This window comes from Acomys russatus, chromosome 2 (assembly GCF_903995435.1).
Source record: "Acomys russatus chromosome 2, mAcoRus1.1, whole genome shotgun sequence".
Taxonomy (NCBI): domain Eukaryota; kingdom Metazoa; phylum Chordata; class Mammalia; order Rodentia; family Muridae; genus Acomys; species Acomys russatus.
Window position 1 is genome coordinate 35,819,627 of NC_067138.1, and position 21,449 is coordinate 35,841,075.

Here is a 21,449-nt window from a genome sequence, read left to right on the forward strand (position 1 = left end):
TGTTTTTTAAATGGTGAAATAAATTAGATTCTGAAGATACTTATTTCTCACACTAATCTTAACATTAGCACTAATCTTTTTTTTTTTTTTTAATATTTTATTTAATTTTAATCTATGTGCATTAGTGTGAAAGTGTCAGATCTTGGAGTTACAGACAGTTGTGAGCTGCCATGTGGGTGCTGGGAATTGAACCCGGGTCCTTTGGAAGAGCAGGCAGTGCTCTTAACCACTGAGCCATCTCTCCAGCCCCCCATTAGCACTAATCTTAACTTAACATTTTGACACATTATTGTCTTGTTTTGTCTTGGTTCCTTTTGAGAGAGAGCTTTATGTTGAAGCCCTGGTTGTCCTAGAGCTGTGGTTCTCAGCCTGTGGGTCACTACCCCTTGACGATCAAACAGTCTTTTCACAGTGGTCCCAACATGAGGGACTATATTGCAGCATTAGAAAAGTTGAGAACCCCGGCCTAAATCTTTCCTCATGTCTGCCTTCTAAGAACTGAAAATACAGGTGAGAGGCCACCACATCTGGCTTATTTTATCTCCAGTTCTTAATGTGTCTGCTTTTCCTTTAATTTCAGTTCTTTAAGGAAAAATAGTAGTGCTCTGCATAGTTTGCTGAAGCGAGTAGTCAACACATTCAGTAAGGACACAGGCGAGCTTGCATCCGTGTCTCTGGAGTTTATGAGACAGATCCTCAATGCTGATGCAATGGTAAGTGTGTGTTTATTATTTTTATTTTTTATATTTATTTATTTATTTATTGTTATGTATACAGTGCTCTGGCTGCACGTACACCTCTAGGCCAGAAGAGGGCATCAGATCACATTATAGATGGTTGTGAGCCACCATGTGGTTGCTGGGAATTGAACTCAGGACCTCTGGAAGAACAGTCAGTGCTCTTAACCTCTGAGCCATTTCTCCAGTTCTGTGCATTTATTATATTTATTTGATTTCTTTACAAATGTGATTACAAAGGTCGCAGGCTAAATTCAATTAAAAAATATCTTGAAACAGAGTAATGCCTTTTTCATCTCCTGGTAAAGTGGCATGTTATCCAAAAGATGTCCAACATTTGCTCATGCTTATTCAAATTTAATTATTACCCTTCTATAGTGGTTTCCATATTCCAGAAACCATTAGTAAGCCTGTCTTGGGGGCCCAGTGTGGTGGTGTATGTCTTTAATTCCAGCACTTGGGTGGCAGAGGCAAGCAGATCTTTGAGTTTGTGACCAGCCTGGTCAACAGAGTGAGTTCCAAGACAGCCAGAGCTGCACAGAGAAACCCTGTCTTGAAAAACAGAAATTAGCAAGGCCTGATGGTGCATGCGCTTAATCCCAGCACGTGAGAGGCAGAGGCAGGCGGATCTCTGTGAGTTTGAGGCCTGCCTGGTCTACAAAGTGAGTCCAGGACAGCCAGGGCTACACAGAGAAACCCTGTCTTGAAAAGCAAAAAACAAAACAAAACAAAAAAGAAAAACAGAAACAAAGGTCAGGTGTGGTGGCTCACACCTTTAATCCCAGAACTTGGGAGGGAGAGGCAGGCGGATCACTATGAGTTCGAGGCCTGCCTGGTCTTCAAAGTGAGTCCAGGGCAGCCAAGGCTACACAGAGAAACTTTGTCTTGAAAAACAAAACAAAAAAACAGAAATAAATAAACAAGAAACAAAGAGAAAGAGAGAAATATTGCCCAGGAAGTGTGGGTCCATGTACATATCTTGTGGGTCAGTATATACTTTCAACACTAGTTCAGTTCTTGGGGGCTGAAGAGATAGTTCAATGGTTAGGGGCATTGTTATTCTTCCAGAGGCCCCGGGTTCAGTTCCCAGCACCTACATGGCAGCTCACACCTGTTCTGTAACTCCAGCTTCAGGGGATCTGATATCTTCACACAGACAACATGGAGGCAAAACAGAAAATAAGTACATCATTAAAACAAAAAGAAGTTCAGATCACACTTAAGATTACTGTGTAGAGAAAGTTGTAAGGGATCTTTTTACTGCAGGTTATTACAAAATAAAAGATTTTATGAGAAAAATGTAAAGATATTAGTATGTTTCTCCTCCCTTCTTTCCCCCTCCCCCTTCTCATCCCTTTCCTCTCACCCTCCCCTTCCCCCTCCATGCCCCTGTTCCTCTCCCTTGAAACAGGGTTTCTCTGGGTAGCCCTGGCTGTCCTGGAACTCACTCTGTAGACCAGATTGGCCTCTAACTCAGAGATCCTCTGCCTTCTGAGCGCCACCACTGTCCAGATAGTGTGTTTCTTTTATGTATGTAACTTATAAGACTTCTTATTAACCCATCTTGCCTGTTATCTTTCTAGATATTGTCCTCCAATATTTTTTTTTCATTTTTTCTCTTTTCTTTCAATAATTTATTCAGATTACATCTCAATTGTTATCCCTTCACTTGTATCTTCCTGTTCCCCCCTCCCTCCTTGTCCTCCAATTTTGTTGGCAAAATTTTTGCTTTTCCTTGGTGGTGTACATGTTTTTGCTCTGGTACTCAGACATAGAGAGGAGGAATAACGTAAGTTTGAGGCTAGCCTACTTTGTCTTACATAGTGAGTTTCAGGCTAGTCAGAGCTACATAATTACGTGTTTAAATCACAAAAGGTTGTTGAATTTTACCAATTTTTTTTTTAAAATTTTTTTTCCAAATACTTTTTTATGATTCTATTTTGATTAACACATGAGTTTTCTCCATATTATTTTAAGTGGACTGGGTTTTCTGATTGTTAAGCCAGCATTATTTTTCTGGGATTGGTCCAATTTGATCCTTTTTATGTGTGTTGTTGCCAGATTCTTTTGTGAGGATATTTGTATATGTATTCATAAGGGGTCATGGTCTATAACTGTCATTTCTGTTGATTTTTTGGCTTCAGTGAGTAAACTGAAGAGGTTTCATTCTTACATTTTGGGTGTTTGTGAAGTTTTTTTTTAAATACTTTTTAAATTAAAAAAATTTTTTAATTGTTTTGGTGTTTTGTTTTGTTTGAGATAGAGTTTCTTTGTGGAACAGCTCTGGCTATTCTGGAAGTCACTCTGTAGACCAGGCTGGCCTCAAACTCACAGAGATCCATCTGCCTCTACCTTCCAAATGCTGAGATTAAAGGCGTGTTCCACCACGGCTCAGCATAGATTATTAATCCTTTAGTTATTTGATACACTTCGCTTACGAAGCCATTTGGGGTCTGGGCTTTTCTTTTGGGGAAAGCTTTGTGTGCCATCCCTGCGCATGGGCTATGCCTCTCTTCTCTGTGTTTTCACTTTTAGCGAATAATCTGCTGACATGAGCCCCATTTTTCTTTAAAGATACTAATTTAATTAAGTCTATTCAGAGTTTCCTAAGCCTAGGTTTCTTAACCTCTTAGAAATATATTTGTCTGTGTTCATCTTCAATATCTGATGGCATATAATTGTTCCTAGTATTTTCTTATAAACTTAAAAATATCTGGTAAGGTATCTGCCTTTTTGTTCCTGATTTTAGTAACTTGAGCCATTCCTTTTGTGTGGTGCTTGGTATTGTTCCTGGTGAGGGGGCGGATATGACATGTTAGGCTGGTGCTCTGCTTCAGCCTTCCCTCTGTACTCCTTTTTTTTTCTCTTTTGTTATTTTCTATTTACATGTTTGTCAGTTTTGTTGATCTTGATACTTTTGTTTTCTGAAGTTCTAGATAAACTGATTCACTCATGGTTCCAACAGTAGACAGTTCCAGAAATAAATAATTTTTGTGTTTTAAAATATTGTGTTTTAAAATGTGCACCTTTCTGTGAATGTGGTGAAACCTCACCTGTTTTGCTGCGTCCTACAGCACATGAGTCACCGTATGTCGAACACACCTACATGTATGTACTATTCACTTGTTAGTCATTTAATAGCCATGTGGATGGTCAGTCAGATTGGCCCTTGTGCCTACATATGATCTCTTCATAATTATCATACTTGAAGTTTGGTAGTCCCTTGGAAATGTAAATCAGTATATTGTTAAAATTTGGGAAGCATGTAGCCTTATTTCTTCAGATATTTTTTCTGATTCTTTCCTCCTCTTTTGTAATTCTTAAATTACATTTTTTGTGTGTATGTGTGTAGAATGCATGTGGTAGTCAAGGGACAACATTTGGGAGTCCATTCTCCTAACAGGCTGGCCTCGAACTCACAGAGATCCGCCTGCCTCTGCCTCCCGAGTGCTGGAATTACAGGTGTGCGCCACCACTGCCCCCGGCTTAAGTGTTGTAGTTTTAAAAACTTTGTAGAGACTGAGAATATAGCTCAGTTGTAGAGCACTTACCTAGTATGTGTAAAACTCTGCAAATAAACCAACAAATCAGCAAACTGGTTTGCTTGGGTTGGCTTCTTAGGGACTGATGTGTAGAGTCTTTTAGTTTATAAACTATAACTTTAGAGGATAGTCTGAGTAGAACCTTACTCTTTTAGTATACTGTTTTACTGTGTTTATCTCTCCCTAACAACACATGGATTAGATAATTCGCCATTGTCTCCCAGAGCAGTAGAGCTGTAGGTCCAGTGGTTTATTGGTTTCTCTGTAAAGCCAATGTCCTCTTTCAGCACGGTGTGAGTCACTTCTTCGGTCTCATGTTCTCTGAAGAGAGCAAGTGCTCCCCCAGGCGTGCTATCAGATCGAGAGTGGTTGTGTATAGAATACTTTTTCATTCCATAGCCCAGTGTGATGGCACATGCTTCTAGTCTTAGCAACTGGGAAGTGGAGGCAGGAGGACCAGTTCCAGGCCATCAGTGGCTACACAGTGAGTTTGAGGCCAGGCTGGGCTTCTTGAGACCTTATTTATTTATTTTTTTTAATATGTATTTAGCTTTTGACATTTGGGCATTTATAAGACAATTGTTATGAACTCCAAACAAAATTTTAAATGTTTATACCAATTATGCCTTTGGTCCCAGCAGGCAGAGTCAGGTGTATCTCTGAGTTCTCAGCCAGCCTGGTCTACAAATTGAGTACAGAACAATCAGGGCTACACAGAGAAACCCTATCTCTGAAAACCAAACCAAACCAAACCAAACCAAACCCAAAAAAGGAAACCAAAAAACTAAAGCTTTAGGGTAGGAGAGATGGTTAATAGTATACACTACTCTTGCAGAGGACCTTGTTTGCAGCAGCACAGCTGCCTGTGACCCCAGTTTTTGGGAGTCTGACACCCTCTTCTGGTCCTACCCGCACACACATGGTATACATAAACTTAGGGAAACTCACATAAAAAATATATAAATCTTGCATCAGGACTGGTGGAGACATTTCATTTTGAGTTATTTAAAACAAGGAGTGTTAGACAGACTTGCCACTATTGTTTGGTATGTATACATAACTCTCCAATATACATCTTTTTTCCTGTATAGTAATATGTATGCTTTTAAAGTAGAAACTCCTTGTTTCCAGGCTGGCAGGTTTTATGTGTGATAGTTGCTGTTTTTACTGCCTATCTTAGCTTCAGTGGTGAAATTCTTTTTTTTTTTTTGGTTTTTCAAGACAGGGTTTCTCTGTGTAGCCTTGGCTGTCCTGGACTCGCTTTGTAGACCAGGCTGGCCTCGAACTCACAGTGATCCACCTCTGCCTCCCGAGTGCTGGGATTAAAGGCATGCGCAACCATGCCCAGCTCAGAGGTGAAATTCTGGTTCCTTCAGTTCTCTGTTCTTGTAAGCATCTTCTTACCTCTCAAACATACTTCAGTTATCTGTCCTTCTAAGTGCCAGTGTTTGCAATTAAATAATTTTTGAGAAATATGTGTCAGTAATTTAAATATGTATTTACCTGTTTATTTTTACCAATCTACTCAAGACATTTCTACATTCAGTTAAAAACAAGTCATTTGTTGAGTTGTTTAAAAGGTTTTAACATTGAGGGGAACATCATAGCAAATAGCTGAAGTAAATTTAGAAGTGTCTTTGTAGATTTCTGTGTTCTCAAATTTAACTTGTGTGTGACATTTACAGGGCTGTTGTGGAGATGATAGTGGTCTCATGGAGGTAGAGGGAGCTCACCCGCCCCGGACGATGAGTATTAATGCTGCAGAGTTAAAACAGCTTCTACAGAGCAAAGAAGAAAGTCCAGAGAGTTTGTTCCTTGACCTAGAGAAGCTTGTTTTGGTAAAAAGAAAACTAGAAAAAAAATAGTAATAAAATCAGCATTCCTTCTCAGTTTGATTGTCTAAGCTTTCTGTGGTGACCTTTTTAAATAACTCTTAGCTGGGCATTTATACCCACTAGGTGTCTCTTGGGATTAATAATTTGGAGTGCACTTCTTCATTGTGTTATCTAATGAGTAGGCAATGGACGGGGTGTTTGAATTGTTTATTTTTGAATGCAGGATGCCTCTGCTACTATTATTTAAAATGACAAGTGTTTTGATGTTTGTTTTATTTTAATATGCTTAATATTAAGTTGATGACTTGTAAATGGTGTCCCATTTTTCAGTGGGATGTAATTGTACCTTTTTTTCTGCAGTCAGTAGATTAGGGCCTAAGTGCACAGAGTCTGTCTGCTGCACCTTCTCATTGCGTATGCTTGTGTCCAGGAACATTCGAAAGATGATGACAGTCTGGATTCCCTGTTGGATAACGTGGTTGGACTGAAGCAGATGCTGGAGTCATCTGGTGACCCTTTGCCCCTCAGTGACCAGGATGTAGAGCCAGTACTGTCAGCCCCAGAGTCTCTCCAGAATCTGTTCAACAACAGGTACAGCAGGCAGGGATATGAGTGTAAGAAGAGAGTATTTAAATAATGGCTGCCCAAGTCTAGATTGGGTCAAGAAAGGGTTTTTTTTTGTTGTTGTTGTTGTGTTGTTTTTTCTTTTTCTTTTTCTTTTTTCTTTTTTTTTTTTTTTTTTTTTTTTGTTTTTTTTTTTTTTTTTTTTTTTTTTTTTTTTTTTTTTTTTTTTTTTTTTGTTTTTTTTCTTTTTTTTTTTTTTTTTTTTTTTTTTTTTTTTTTTTTTTTAGTTTTTCGAGACAGGGTTTCTCTGTGTTATTTTGGCTGTGCTGGACTCCCTTTATAGACCAAGCTGGCCTTGAACTTACAGCAGTCTGCTTGCCTCTGTCTCCCAAGTCCTGGGAGTAAAGGTGTGTACTACCATGCTAGCTGGTTTTTTTTGTTTTTGTTTTTGTTTTTGTTTTCCTCTAAAGAGTGAGATAGTAAAATTTCCAGAGTTTGCAGGCTGTCTACACCCTGCGTATTTTATAGGTTTTGGTTTGTTTGTTTGCTTTGCTTTGCTTTTTAAGAAAAAACTTAAAAATACACATGCAGTGCCTGGCATACAGATTGCATGAGAACAGACTGGCAGAACAAGGTTGACTTGATCCTGAGCTTAGCGAAGATAAAACTTTTTTGTGGTGGTTCGTTTGACAATAAGATTTCGTGTAGCTTAGGCTGTCTTAGAATTTGTGATTCTCCTGCCTCAGCCTTCTGACTACTGGAATGGTAGGTGTGAACCACTGTCCTGAGCTGAGGGTATCTATCTCTTTACTTTTATAGTACTAGCCTGATTGACCATCTGATATGACACAGTCTCTACATTTAGAAATTTTAAGTATTAGCAGTTTCTGTTTAGATTGATCAACCTGCATTTTTGGAAATAAAGCCAGGCTTTGTTTGATTTACTAAAAGCCCCAAGTCTGTTACAGTGGGATTTTTAGAAATTCTCTTAGACAGTGCATCCTGCTGCAGCTTTCCCCCCTCCACTCCTCCCAGTCCTCCACTGCTCGTCATCCTCATATTCACAGCAACCCCGCCTTCCCTAGGAAAGAGCAGGCCTTCCAGGGTCACTAACCAAACAGGCCACAGTCAGATACAGTAAGACCAGGCATACACCCTCACATCAGGCCTGGGTGAAGCAACCCAGTAGGAGGAAAGAGTCCCAAAAGCAGGCAAAAGAGTCAGAGACAGCCCCTGCTCCCGCTGTCAACACTCCAGCAACCATAACATAAGCAGAGGAGCTAGCGCAGACCTATGCAGGATCTTCTGCAAAATTGCTGCTTCAGTCTTGCTGAGCCTCCATGAGCTTTGTTAACTCTCCCACAGAGTTCCCCAAAGCCCCACGGGGGAGGGACCCAATGGAGACTCCAACCTGGGTCTCTCTCCACCTAAAATGTTTGGCTGTGGGTCTCTGCAGCAGCTCTCGTCAGCTGCTGGAAGCAGCCTCTCTGACGACGGCTAGACGAGGCACTGACCTATGAGTGCAGCAGAACATTACTAGCAGTCGTTTCCTTGGTTTCTCCCCATGCCTGGTGGGCTTGTTTTTGAAGCTTTGGGTTTGTTTTTTTGTTTGTTTGTTTGTTTGTTTTGTTTTTTGTTTTTTTTAATGTTGTTTTTTGTTTTTAAGGATAACTGATCTTCTTCTTCTTCTTCTTCTTCTTCTTCTTCTTCTTCTTCTTCTTCTTCTTCTTCTTCTTCTTCTTCTTCTTCTTTTCTTCTTCTTTTTCTTCTTCTTCATCTTCTTCTTCTTCTTCTTTTCTTCTTCTTTTTCTTGAGACAGGGTTTCTCTGTGTAGCCCTGGCTGTCTTGGACTAACTTTGTAGACCAGTCTGGCCTCAAACTGACAGAGATCCACCTGCCTCTGTTTGAAGGATTAAGGGCTAATCTTATTACTACTCTGGAGGATAATAATTTTAATTACTTAGATAAGCCTAAATTATTTTTTTTTTTACTCTGGTTTTGACCAAACCCTTTTTTCATGTTCTAGGACTGCATATGTGCTAGCTGATGTCATGGATGATCAGCTGAAGTCTCTGTGGTTCACTCCATTTCAGGCTGAAGAGATCGACACGGATCTAGATTTGGTATAAAGGATTTTGTTACTGACTTTTAGAAAAGCTGATGTTTCTGTTGGTTTCTTTGTGTATTGGTACCATTCTAGTAGTTTATATAATATGTAAACTTAAGGTCCATTTGAGGGCAAATTCATGTTATCTCTATGACAGTCACCCACTTACTGGAATCTAGAGCTCATTATTTTTACACTATTTGTTTCACTTTGATCTAGTTAGTAATTTGTATTTTGAGTTTCTGATAAGGGAAAACGTCACATTCTTGCATACGTCCTGAAGGACCTGGTTTCTTTATGCTGCTAGGGCACAGAATATCATATATGACAAGACTGGTTCATTGAGTTCAAGGAGAGGAGTTGTGTAGCCTCTGCTCTGGGGTGGTAATTGGTATTCTGCATAAGGCAGAAAAGGTTTGTAAGTGTAGAGACAGTCTTTTATGCTTTACAGAGCATATTTTTATAGATGAATTTAGCCACATCTTACTATACTTGTGTACTGGTTATTTTCTTTATCAGAGAAAAATACTTGGTTATTCAACCTTGTCCAAAAGACACTTGTGGGTTGGAGAGATGGCTCAGTGGTTAAGAGCACTGTCTGCTTTTCCAGAGGACCTGGGTTCAACTCCCAGCACCCACATGGCAGTTCACAACTGTCTGTAACTCGAGTTCCAAGCCTGTGCACATAAAATAAAACTAAATAAAGATTAAAAAAAAAAAAAAAAAAAGACACTTGTGTTCATCATATGTAATGAAGTTGAAAGAATGGGTTTCTTTGTATTTAAGATTGAGACAATTACAACTAAAATTGCCTTAAAGAATTCTTTTTTAGTATAATTTTTTTAGTGATTCATTAGAATTGTGCTGTCCAGTGAACTCTGTATAGGGGTAGAAATGCTCTGTGATTTTTCCTTCTTTGGTACAGTAGCCAGGAAAATTAAATTTTGGGTAGTGTGACTGCAACACTGCGTTTTGGTTAGGCATGGTGGCTTACACCTGTAATAATCTCAGTCCTAGGAAGGCAGAAGCAGGAGAATAAATACTCACACACGGGAGGCTCAGCAGTTGAGCACTTGTTGCTCTTGTAGAGGACTCGCCTTTAGTTCATAGCACCTCACAACTACCTGTACCTCCAGCTAGGGGATCTGATGGCCTCTTCTGACCTCCCTAACCACCAGGGATGCACATACAAGAAAGTAAAGCACTCATACACATAGAGTGAAAAATAAACCTTAGTTGATTGTGGTGGCACACGCCATTGCTGTGAGTTCAAGGCCAGCCTGGTCTAAAAAGGAGAGTTCGAGGACAGAAAGGGCTATTACACAGAGAAGCCCTGTCTCAAAAAAATCCAAAAAAAAAAAAAAAAAAGAAGAAGAAGAAGAAGAAGAAGAAAAGAAAAGAAAGAAGAAAGGAAAAGAAAAAGAAAATAACTTACAACTTACATGTAATTGATGGCTAAGGTACTATATTAGGCAGTACAATTTAAAATATTTGTGTGAGAAGTTTTCAGCTGGGAGTGGTGGCTCACACTTGAAATTTCAGCACTAAATTGACAGAGGCAGAATTGCTGTAATTTTAAAGCCAGTCTGGGTCACATAGTCCTTTCCAGGTCAGACTGAGCTACAGGCAAAGACCTTGACAAAAACAAAAACAAAACAAGACAAACCTAAGCTTTCCTATTGTGGGGGGGTGGGGTGGGGGCGGGTGGCATTCTAGGGCTTCTCTGTGTATCCCTGGCTGTCCCAGAATTCAGAGATCTGCCTGCTCTGCCTTCCCTAGTATTGGGGTTAAAGGTGTACCTTAACACCACTTGGCCAAGCTTTTCTTTATAAACTTAAAGTAGACTGTCTTGCAGTGATAAGCAGCTTTAACTCTCGAGTCACTGATGTTAAACATAGGCTGGAATGTTGTGTCATGAGATGCATCAAGCTGTCAGGCATCTGAGCACACAACTCTTTTCTAACATGTGGGCAGCCAACCGCACAAGGTGGCCTGGCACATTATTTCCATTGCTTGGAAATGTTCTTTAGATATTCTAGTATTAATTTATAAATCCTGAGCCCCCTGTCACACAGCAGTCTTCTAGATTTACTGACCTGCAGCTTTGAGGAGCAATGACAAGAATTTGTAGATAATGGTAGTTTCTGCAGTGAAAGTTACATAGACTTTAATGTGTTTTATTTTTATGACTACAGGTAAAGGTTGACTTGATTGAGCTCTCTGAAAAGTGCTGTAGTGACTTTGATTTGCACTCAGAATTGGAGCGCTCATTTTTGTCAGAACCATCATCTCCAGGAAGAACCAAGACAACTAAGGGCTTTAAACTTGGGAAGCATAAGCACGAGACGTTCATAACCTCAAGGTAAACGTCACCCCACTGGAGAGCTCACTTTGTTTTGTTACTTTTTTTTTTTTTTTTTTTTTTTTTTTTGAGACAAGTTTCTCTGTAGCCCTGGCTGTTCTAGACTGGCTTTATAGACCAGGCTGACCTCTAACTCACAGAGATCTGCCTGCCTCTGCCTCCCTAGTGCTGAGATTGAAGGCGTGCACCACCTTCACTGGCATAAGTGTAGTAAGAATTTTTAAAGTGAGTAATTTCAGAGTGTGACCAGTGAATTGTATTGTTTTTTTGTTGCTGCTGATGCTGGGGTTTGAACCCAGGGTACTTGTGAACTCTTGCTGTGCTTTTCTTCCTTTGGACAAGAAACAGACTGGATTGTTTAAAAAATATTGTTAATCTTGCTAGGTGGTGTTGGCGCACACCTTTAATCCAAGCACTCAGGGAAGCAGAGGCAGGCAGACCTCTGAATTTGAGGCCAGCTTGGGATACAGAACGAGCTCCAGGACAGTCTGGGCTATCTAGAGAAGCCCTGTCTCAAATGACAACAACACAAATATTGTAGTCCTACAAAAGCAAGCATTTGATTTTTAGCTAGTTTGTTAGATTATCATACAAAATATTATTACTGGAGTAATTCTTGTAGTAGAAGCACAAAACATTGAAATTCCATTTCTAGTATTGTAAAGATGGACTACAGCATTTTCATTGAAAAGCTGAAGAAGAAAACTTTTCCTATGGAGTGCTTTTGTCTTAACAGTGGGAAATCCGAATACATCGAACCTGCCAAACGAGCCCATGTTGTACCCCCACCCAGAGGCCGGGGCCGGGGAGGATTTGGGCAGGGCATACGGCCCCATGATATTTTTCGTCAGAGAAAGCAGAACACGAGCAGGCCACCGTCTATGCATGTGGATGACTTCGTTGCAGCTGAAAGCAAAGAAGTGGTTCCTCAAGATGGAATACCACCACCAAAACGGCCGCTCAAAGTGTCGCAGAAGATTTCTTCTCGTGGTGGCTTTTCAGGCAATCGGGGAGGACGGGGCGCTTTCCACAGTCAGAACAGGTTTTTCACTCCGCCTGCCTCGAAAGGTATGTTTTCTAATGTGCTGGAGTGGCAGAGTCGTAAACACATGCCCCAGATAGGAGGGGCTCAGAGATACTTCTGTCTTCCTACAGTTAAGCCAGCTCTATCATTATTTGCAGAGTACTCTATTGAATAGGGATAAAAAAAATAAAACAAGTCTTTTTCTTATTTAGTTCTCTTTGAGGTGTTATACTTTTAGTTATGAGAGGTTTTTTCCTCCTTTTTTCTTTTTTTTTCTTTTTTTTTTTCTTTCTTTTACTATTTTCCTTTTTACATTGGGAAGTTTTTTTGAGGCAGCATCAGTGTACCCTTGCCTGGTCTGATACTCATTCTGAAGAAAAGGTTTTGAACCTAGAGGTCCCTGAGATTAAAGGTATACATCACCACACCGATCTGGAAAAACATTATGTATTTTATTTGTATGAGTAGTTTACTTGCATGTGTGTCTGTATACCACATGTGTGCCTGTTGCCCAGCAAGGCCAGAGAAGGCATTGGATCCCCTGAAACTGGAGTTACAAGGGGTATGAACTACCATGTAGGAACTGGGAATTGAATCCTGTCCTCTAGAAGAGCAGCCAGTACATTTAGCCCTGAGCAATCTCTAGCCCTTAAAATGAGAATGTTCTATATGCTTCCTGAGTAATGCATGTATCTCCTCTTCACAGTTACACCTCTCAACATTTTCCTATGCTTTGTATAGTTCACCTCTTGCTTCTCTTACCTGTTTCCTTGTCTTTTCCACTCATGTATGGTATATAGGTATATATGTGTGGCTAAGGGTAAAGGCATACGCGGTTATGTGTGGCTAAGGGTAAAGGCATACGCGGTTATGTGTGTGGCTAAGGGTAAAGGCATACGCGGTTATGTGTGTGGCTAAGGGTAAAGGCATACGCGGTTATGTGTGTGGCTAAGGGTAAAGGCATACGTGGTTATGTGTGTGGCTAAGGGTAAAGGCATACGTGGTTATGTGTGTGGCTAAGGGTAAAGGCATACGCGGTTATGTGTGTGGCTAAGGGTAAAGGCATACGCCGTTATGTGTGGCTAAGGGTAAAGGCATACGCGGTTATGTGTGGCTAAGGGTAAAGGCATACGCCGTTATGTGTGGCTAAGGGTAAAGGCATACGCCGTTATGTGTGTGGCTAAGGGTAAAGGCATACGCCGTTATGTGTGGCTAAGGGTAAAGGCATACGCCGTTATGTGTGGCTAAGGGTAAAGGCATACGCCGTTATGTGTGTGGCTAAGGGTAAAGGCATACGCGGTTATGTGTGGCTAAGGGTAAAGGCATACGCCGTTATGTGTGGGGCTAAGGGTAAAGGCATACGCGGTGCTAGGTTGATATTGGTTGTCTTCCTTGACTGTTCTCTGCCTTATATATTGATGCAGAAACTTTCATTGGACCCCAGGCTTGTCGATTGAGCTTGCCTAGCTAGGCAGCATGGCCTAGGGACCCCTGTCACTGCCTCTCATGTGCTGGCATTACAAGTGGGTCACCTATACTTGCCCAGCATCTGTGTATATTGGGGATCCAGACTCAGTTCCTCATGATTTTGTAGCCTGTTCTTTCTCCCTCTGAGCTGTCTCCATCTCTCTCTAAATCCTTCAGAGACAGGCTGTTGCTATGTAGTTGAAGCCAGTCTGGAACTCATATCCTGCTGCCTTCCTCTTGGCAGAGCTGACCTTGAAAAGTGCTCAGCATGCACCGCTATGCGGTTTATATATTTTTCTTCTTTTTAAAACAAGTATTATTTGTGTATGTGTTTATATACACACATGCATGTGCGCGCGCGCACTTACAGAGTCCAGACCAGACAGGCATTGGAAGTGGAGTTAGAGACGAGCGGCCTGACATGGGTGCTGGTATTTAAAGTCTGTCCTTACGATTGAACAGCAAGTCCCTTTAACTGCTGTGCCGTCTCTCCAGTCCCTGTTTTCTTCGTAATATCAAATTTATTTAAACTTATTTATTTGTTTATGGTTTTTGTTTGTTTCTTTTGGATTTTTGGCACTGGTTTTCTCTCTGTGTAGCCCTGGCTGTCCTGGAACTCATTCTGTAGGCCAGGCTGGCCTCGAACTCACAGAGATCCATCTGCTTCTGCCTCCCCAAGTGCTGGGATTACAGATGTGTATCACCATGTCCAGCTTTATTATAAAATTGTTTTAAGAGTTTAGAAACTGATTACACTTATAAATATTACTCCTTTGTTGTTGTTTTATACAAAGTATTGCTGTTTTGTTTTATTTCGCTTTTGTTTTTTTGAGACAGGGTTTCTCTGTGTAGCCTTGGCTGTCCTAGACTCACTTTGTAGACCAGGCTAGCCTCGAACTCACAGCGATCCTCCTGCCTCTGCCTCCTGAGTGCTGGGATTAAAGGCGTGCGCCACCACGCCCAGCACAAAGTATTGCTGTAGAGCGAGACTCAACTCACACTTGTGGTCCTCTTGCATCAGCAAGTACTGCAATTACAGTATATGCCACACACTGGCTTCTGAGTCATTGCTCTCTGCTCCCTCTCTTCCCTCCTCCCTCTTCCTCCTGTTTCCCCCTTTCCCCTCTGTTTTTTGCTCTCTCACTCTCCCTCCTCTTCTTTTCCTTCTCCTCTGTCTTCACACACACTCTCTATTTTCTTTGAGACAGGGTCTTAAGTATCCCTATGTATTTTATGAATCAAGTCAGGCTTCAAATTCGCTTTGTTTTCAAGGAGTTCTTACCTTCTTTACCTCATGAGTGCTGGAGAAATTGTCCTTTACTGGCAAACTGATGACATGTTTTCATATCTCCTGAGTTAGAAGGTATGTATGAAGCTATCTTAGTTAGGGTTTCCATTGCTGTGAGGAGAAACCATGACTGTGCCAACTCTTTTTTTGGTTTTTCAAGATAGGGTTTCTCTGTGTATCCTTGACTATCCTGCACTTGCTTTGTAGACCAGGCTGGCCTCGAACTCACAGAGATCCACCTTTCTCTGCCTGCTGAGTGCTGGGATTAAAGATGTGTGCCACCACCACCCGGCAAAGGTTTATTTATTTATTATTATGTATATAGTATTCTTCTTGCATATACACCCGCAGGGCCAGGAGAAGGCATCAGATCACATTATAGATGATTGTGAGCCACCATGTGCTTGCTGGGAATTGAACTCAGGACTTCTGGAAGAGTAGACAGTGTTCTTAACCACTGAGCCATTTCTCCAGCTCGCCAACTCTTATAAAGGAGAGCATTTAACTGGGGCTGGCTTACAGTTCAGAGGTTTAGTCCATTCTCATCATGGCAGGAAGCATGGCAGCGTGCAGGCAGACATGGCGCTGGAGAAGGAGCTGAGAGTTCTACAGCTTGATCCACAGGCAGCACAAGAGGACCGTGTTCCTCACTGAGTGGAGTTGAGCATAGGAGCCCTCAAAACCTGTTCCCACAGAGACACATTTCCTTCAACAGGTCCACACCTCCTAATAGTGGCACTCCCCATGGGCCAAGCTTCAAACACATGAGTCTGTGGGAGCCATCCCTATGCACACCACCACAGAAAGGCAGTCAGAGTTTGTACTAACAGCAATCCTGCGTACATAGGGCATCAGGAACCGTTCTCAGAACATCATCCAGTGCTCCTGCATCAGATCCATGGTGTAGTTGTCTTAGCACCCACTGCACAGAAGAGGATGTAAGTTGCAGAGCTAGTGTTTGAACCATGATAGTTCAGCACTGTAGTCACCCTGCTTTTAACTGCTGTACAGTGCTGCTTAGTGTGCAGACTTTTCAGCTCCTGTCTTAGCCCTCTTGAAGAGTCATCCAGTTGGACAGTAGGTGTGTGGTGGCAGTAACCTGTAACCTCCACACTCAGGAGCTGGAAGGTCGGAAGTCTGCAGGTTTGAGGCTGGTCTGGGCTACAATACGGCAAGACCCTGTCTCAAAAATCCCCCAAACAAGGGGAACAATCCAAGTGTGGAATCAGTTTTGATTGTGTTGTTTGTATTTAGGAAACTACAGCCGTCGGGAAGGAACAAGAGGCTCTAGTTGGAGTGCTCAGAACACTCCTCGAGGAACATATAATGAGAGTCGTGGAGGCCAGAGCAATTTTAACAGGGGTCCTCTTCCACCATTGCGGCCACTTAGTTCTACAGGTACATGTACCTCCCCACTTGTTCCCGCTGAGAAGTTCCTTCTTTTCAAATTGTCAAGGTGGTTTATTTTTATTTAGTGTGTTGACTTATTTTACAGGTAGGTTTGTATCAGGGAATGAAACTTAACTGTCATTGTAATCTGATGGGGTATATTAAAAACAAGCAGTTGTTATGGTGTCTTTTAACTGCAGAGTGTTGGTAGCAAAGGTGGCATCATACAGTGCTGTTCGGTGTGCAGTATTGTGTAAGCATAGATCCGCTTTCTACATCACTGTCTTAGGTAGGAGTCCTGTCAGACAGATCTTTGGTTTTAAATGGGTGTTCTAAAAATGAGTTGTTGTTTTTTTTTTTAAAGTGTGTGTGCGTGCATGTATGTGTGGGGGTGTGGTGGTGCACGGGTGTGTGTGTGTGTGTGTTGGTAGGTACCTGAGGAGGGCAGAGGAAGGCACTGGATTGCCTAAAGCTGGAATTACTGACAGGGCTGGGAAGTCATGTATATCCAGTCTTCTGAAAGAGCAGCAAATGCTCTTACCCAAGGAGCTATCTTTACAATTCTAAAATAAGTCTTATTTGGGATATAATTCTTGAAAATCACAGCTTACTTATTTGCAAGTATAAGCAGTTAGACAGTGGGAAAAGAAAGGATGTTTGAACTAACAGTGTTTTTTTTCTTTTCCAGGTTACCGCCCAAGTCCTCGAGACCGTGCTTCTAGAGGCCGTGGGGGGCTTGGGCCATCCTGGGCTAGCACAAATAGCGGCAGTGGAGGCTCAAGAGGAAAGTTTGTTAGCGGAGGCAGTGGGAGAGGTCGCCATGTACGGTCGTTTACTCGGTAGATGCAGTCTTAGGAACACCCAAGTAAATGGACATTTCATGAGAAAAAAAAGACATTGAAGGACCAATTTAGACTTAGCAGGTATATCTGAAGACATCTGAGAGACTATTTTTATCTGAAGAAAGCAGATTTTGTTTGATACTTAACAAGATTTCAATAAAAATCCAAACTTTGTATGTATGTTTGTATATATTTTTCCCATTTTTATATGGTATTTATTTAGGAAATTTCCAGGTAGAAAGAGAAAAACTAAATGACTTGTTTTGTACTTTTCTTGCTTATACCTAGATATTCCCAAACTTTCTTAGCCTGTGACACCCTTTAGTGTGTCTTGTTAATTTTTTCACAGTGTCCCTAGGCCAGAAGCAAACTTAATACTTTTGTTTAGTAAACAGTTAGGTCCAAGCAACTGAAGACTGTATACCATCAACCCTAGGAACTGGACACTGTTCAGTCCTCACCCTGGGAGGCAGCAGCCTTTCCAGCCCAGGTTTCTCGAGCAGTGCTGTTTATTAAACTGCTGAACGTTTGTTACAAATGTGTGCTGTCATGGAAAGTCATATGCTGTTACCCAATGCTGAACTGTGAACTACCTCAAACGAGTAGTTTGTGTGGTGTCCAGCACATGCTGCCGTTTCCTCCGGTCTGTAAGACACTCTGTGGCATGTCTCATGCTTATTTACTGAGGTGCCCGCCACACAGCTTAGTAATCGCGGCTGAACAAGAAGCAGCAAAACAAGCTGTGCTTCAGCTTTGGACCTACTGACGCTATTTTATTATATAGTTATTTAAGGCCTAAAAGTTGGCATATCCTAATATGGTTATTTTGGGAATCAGAAGCATCTACTTTATATTCAGAAATAAAACTTATAACTTTGACAAAGGAGCCATATTTCCTCCAAGGTATGTTTTAATTCATTGAGCCTATATAAATGGCATAAAATATAGAGTTCTCTTGAACAAAAATAAGTGTATGAGTCTCATTCCATCCTAACAGTCTCTATTTTGGGGAATTTACTTGAGTGAGTTTAATATCAGTTTATTAGGAAAAAAGACCTTGAAAAGCTCAGCCTTAGAATTGAGGTTTTAGGTTATTGGTAGAAGTGCTTGTCTATCATGTGTGGTTAATCACTATCTGTGTGTGTGTGTGTGTGTGTGTATGTGGGTACGTGTGCATGCGCATGTTTGTGTTCATGTGTGCATGTACATATGCATGTTGAGATGTAAAGATTCTGATGCTTAAGTGCAAAGTGATGAAGTTTTCTTAAGTAATAGCCAGGAACAACCCAAGCTCTCAGTCTGCTATGCTCTGGCTGCTGTAACAAAGTACAATAGACTGCATGGCTTAGGTAATAATAATAATAAAAAAAAAAAAATCTGTTCTTGAAAGTTCAAGGTCAGGCCTTTGGTATAATTGAGTTCTGGTGAGGCACTTCTTGCAGATTTTTCACATGGTTTTTCTTTTCTTTCTTTCTTTCTTTCTTTCTTTCTTTTTTTTTTTTCCGAGACGGGGTTTCTCTGTGAAGCCTTGTTCTAGGCTCACTTTGTAGACCAGGCTGGCTTTGAACTCACAATGATCCACCTGCCTCTGCTTCCTGAGTGCCTGGATTAAAGGTGTGTGCCACCACAGCCCGCTTTCACATGATTTTTCCATAGCACATAGTTGATCTCTTCCATCATAGACAGAAGGTACTAAGAGTTAACCAGCCTGGTTTTCTGAATCCTGTTTCTACTCCATCTAAGTCAAGTACTTCAGCTTTCCCCACCTGTATCACCAGGACGCACCTCTTTTTCTGGGTGGTAGAGTGAGTGATAAATCTGTAGGAGGGTCTTGAATTCTTCTTTTCTCATTTTCTGATCCTTGCACCTAAGATGTTTTTGGTTCACATCTGTTTGTGTCTACACTGTTGCTTAGTGTGTCAACTTGATATTGGAATCATTGGGGAGGTAAGACCTGTACGTGCCCATGGAGGTACCCTAACTACACTGTGGTGGGAATACCAGCTGCTGTGGGTGGCACCACTCCCTGGCTGGGATTCACATAAGTAGAAAATGGGAGCCGAACAGTAGTAGGCTGCTTAGAACTTAAGAACTACAGAGCAGGGTTAATTCACCATATGAAAATAGAATCTCAAAAGGTAGTATTGTGATTTTTGTCATTTCAAAAATGGGTTAGTGAAGGGGGTGGGGAACTAGCCATGTCCATTTAGATCTGTGTATAATCACATTTCTTCAAAAATGAGTAGTGAGTGTATTTTGTTACGATGGGTGTGTATGTTGTTTGTATATGCTTTGTTTAGACATTTCAGGGGTATTGTTTGGTATATAAAAATTAGAACTGCAAAGTTTATAACATTTATAGCACAGGTAGAGGATAGGATCATTTGTATTCATCCCATAAAAGTAGGAAAGACTGCAATACTGATGGACTTTATTTTAAAACCTCCTGCTAATAGTGAAGTAGGAAATTAGGTTAGTTTTAATGTTTTGTTCAAAAACTTGGGAAAACCTACAGGATGTGATGAGGAGCTAGAACAGGTGTCCTGGGCATGGCCCATGGTCTGCCTTTGCTCAACTCTTCCTATTAAAGCAACTTCCTGGCTTCTCTTTTATGCTTTATTTACTTGTTAGTTTGTGTCTGTCATCTATGGGGGAGATGAGGACATATGTGCCATGGGGTGTCAAAGGTCAAAGGAGGACTCGGTAGAGTTGGCACACTCTTTCTTCATGTGGTTCTGGGGATCAGACTCAGGGTTGGCAAGCTCTTTATCCTCTGGGCCGTCTCATCTTCTGCCTTCCGGAAAGGCACAGTATAGCAGCGAATGGCCGTGTCAACAGTGTACTTAGAGAAGTAAAGAAGTCCTAAGTGCATGAGTATGAAATGAGCCACAATTTGTTTCGTTGTGTTTTTTTGAGATAGGGTTTCTCTGTGTAGCCTTGGCTGTCCTGAACTCTCTTTGTAGGCCAGGCTGGCCTTGAACTCATGGAGATGCACCTGCCTCTGCCTCCCTGGGATTACAGGCATGCACCACCACTCTTGGCTAACCCAGAATTTTTTATTTAGTTATTTTTTTTTTTCTGACCCAGAATTCTTAAGGAACTTAACCAGCACATCCCAATTTGATTTTATTGTAGGGGTTTTATAGTAGCTCCTTTCAAAATAACTAAACAGATAAAATGGGAGCGCATTTTCATGTCCCACTTTTATAATGTCAGACTAAGTAACAACTTCTTTGGGGGACTATTTTATATGAAGGTGAAGATAGAAAGTATATGCATTTTTTTTTTTTAGTCTCATAAATTTACAACTGGGTGTGGTGGTACACATTTTTGGAGGGCAGAGGCAAGTAACTGAGTTCCAGGCCAGTACATAGAGCTACATAGTTTCAGGCCAATTAGAGTGACAAAGTGGGACCTGGTAGCAAAAACAAAACAAAACAACAACAACAACAAAAAAAAAAAACAAGTAATGCACAAGATATTAGAAGGGTCATATAGACCCACAGTCTAGAAGAATGAAACAGGCTAGAATACCTGAGAGCCAGGAAGAGGCAGCTGACACTAGCCTCAGCACCAGGGAGGGGGAGCCAGGAGAAGCTGAGTGCTATGGACCTCTCGGGTGCTGGCAGCTAAACAACTCTGTTTTTGTTTTTTGTTTTTTGTTTTTTGAGACAGGGTTTCTCTGTAGCCTTGGCTGTCCTAGACTTGCTTTGTAGGCCAGGCTAGCCTCAAACTCACAATGATCAGACTGTCTCTGCCTCCCTGAGTGCTTGTGGATTAAAAGCGTGCACCACCACTCAGTATGTGGGAAGACTGAAGCAACTTCTGATTTGTTCCTTAGAGTTAAAAAGATTTCACAGTAAATAAGTATGGCTGTGAGACAGGCATTGTGGCACACACCCATAATCCCAGCACTGGGGAGGCAGAGGCAGGAGGATCTGTGAGTTTGAGGCAGCCTGATCAACAAAGTAAGTGCAGGACAGTCAGGGCTACACAGAGAAACCCTGTCTCGAAAAAACCAAAACAAAAAGGAAACAAAGATTAATAGTTGTAACCATTTTCTTAAAGACTTACTTTAAAAAATATGTGTATGTTTGGGTATTGTGCACTCAGGTGCAGGCGCCCAAGGTCAGAGGTAAGGGCTCCTCCTGGAGTGGGAGGTACAGGCATTTGTGTCCTGGGAACCAGACTCGTGTCCTTTAAAATTTAGGGCAGCAAACACTCTTAAGCCCCGAGCCACTTCTCTAGCTCTCTCCTCATTTACAAAAAGCTTACATTTATTTTGTGTGTGC

General features: G+C 41.3%; 1 protein-coding gene across 2 annotated transcripts in view; it reads left to right on the top strand.

Moving 5' to 3' along the window:
* Virma (vir like m6A methyltransferase associated) overlaps window positions 1-17,167 on the top strand; it is a 63,255-nt gene extending 46,088 nt beyond the window's left edge. Inside the window, exons 17-24 of one of the 2 annotated variants that reach the window (XM_051160285.1) lie at window positions 581-713; window positions 5,965-6,117; window positions 6,545-6,705; window positions 8,705-8,801; window positions 10,981-11,147; window positions 11,884-12,215; window positions 16,181-16,324; window positions 17,004-17,167. In XM_051160285.1, the coding sequence (XP_051016242.1) occupies window positions 581-713; window positions 5,965-6,117; window positions 6,545-6,705; window positions 8,705-8,801; window positions 10,981-11,147; window positions 11,884-12,215; window positions 16,181-16,324; window positions 17,004-17,158 (1,342 nt within the window). In that variant the 3' untranslated portion in view covers window positions 17,159-17,167. The remainder of the gene's footprint in view (window positions 1-580; window positions 714-5,964; window positions 6,118-6,544; window positions 6,706-8,704; window positions 8,802-10,980; window positions 11,148-11,883; window positions 12,216-16,180; window positions 16,325-17,003) is intronic. The other variant, XM_051160292.1, reaches the window with a different exon arrangement.
* The last annotated feature ends 4,282 nt before the right edge of the window (window positions 17,168-21,449 follow it).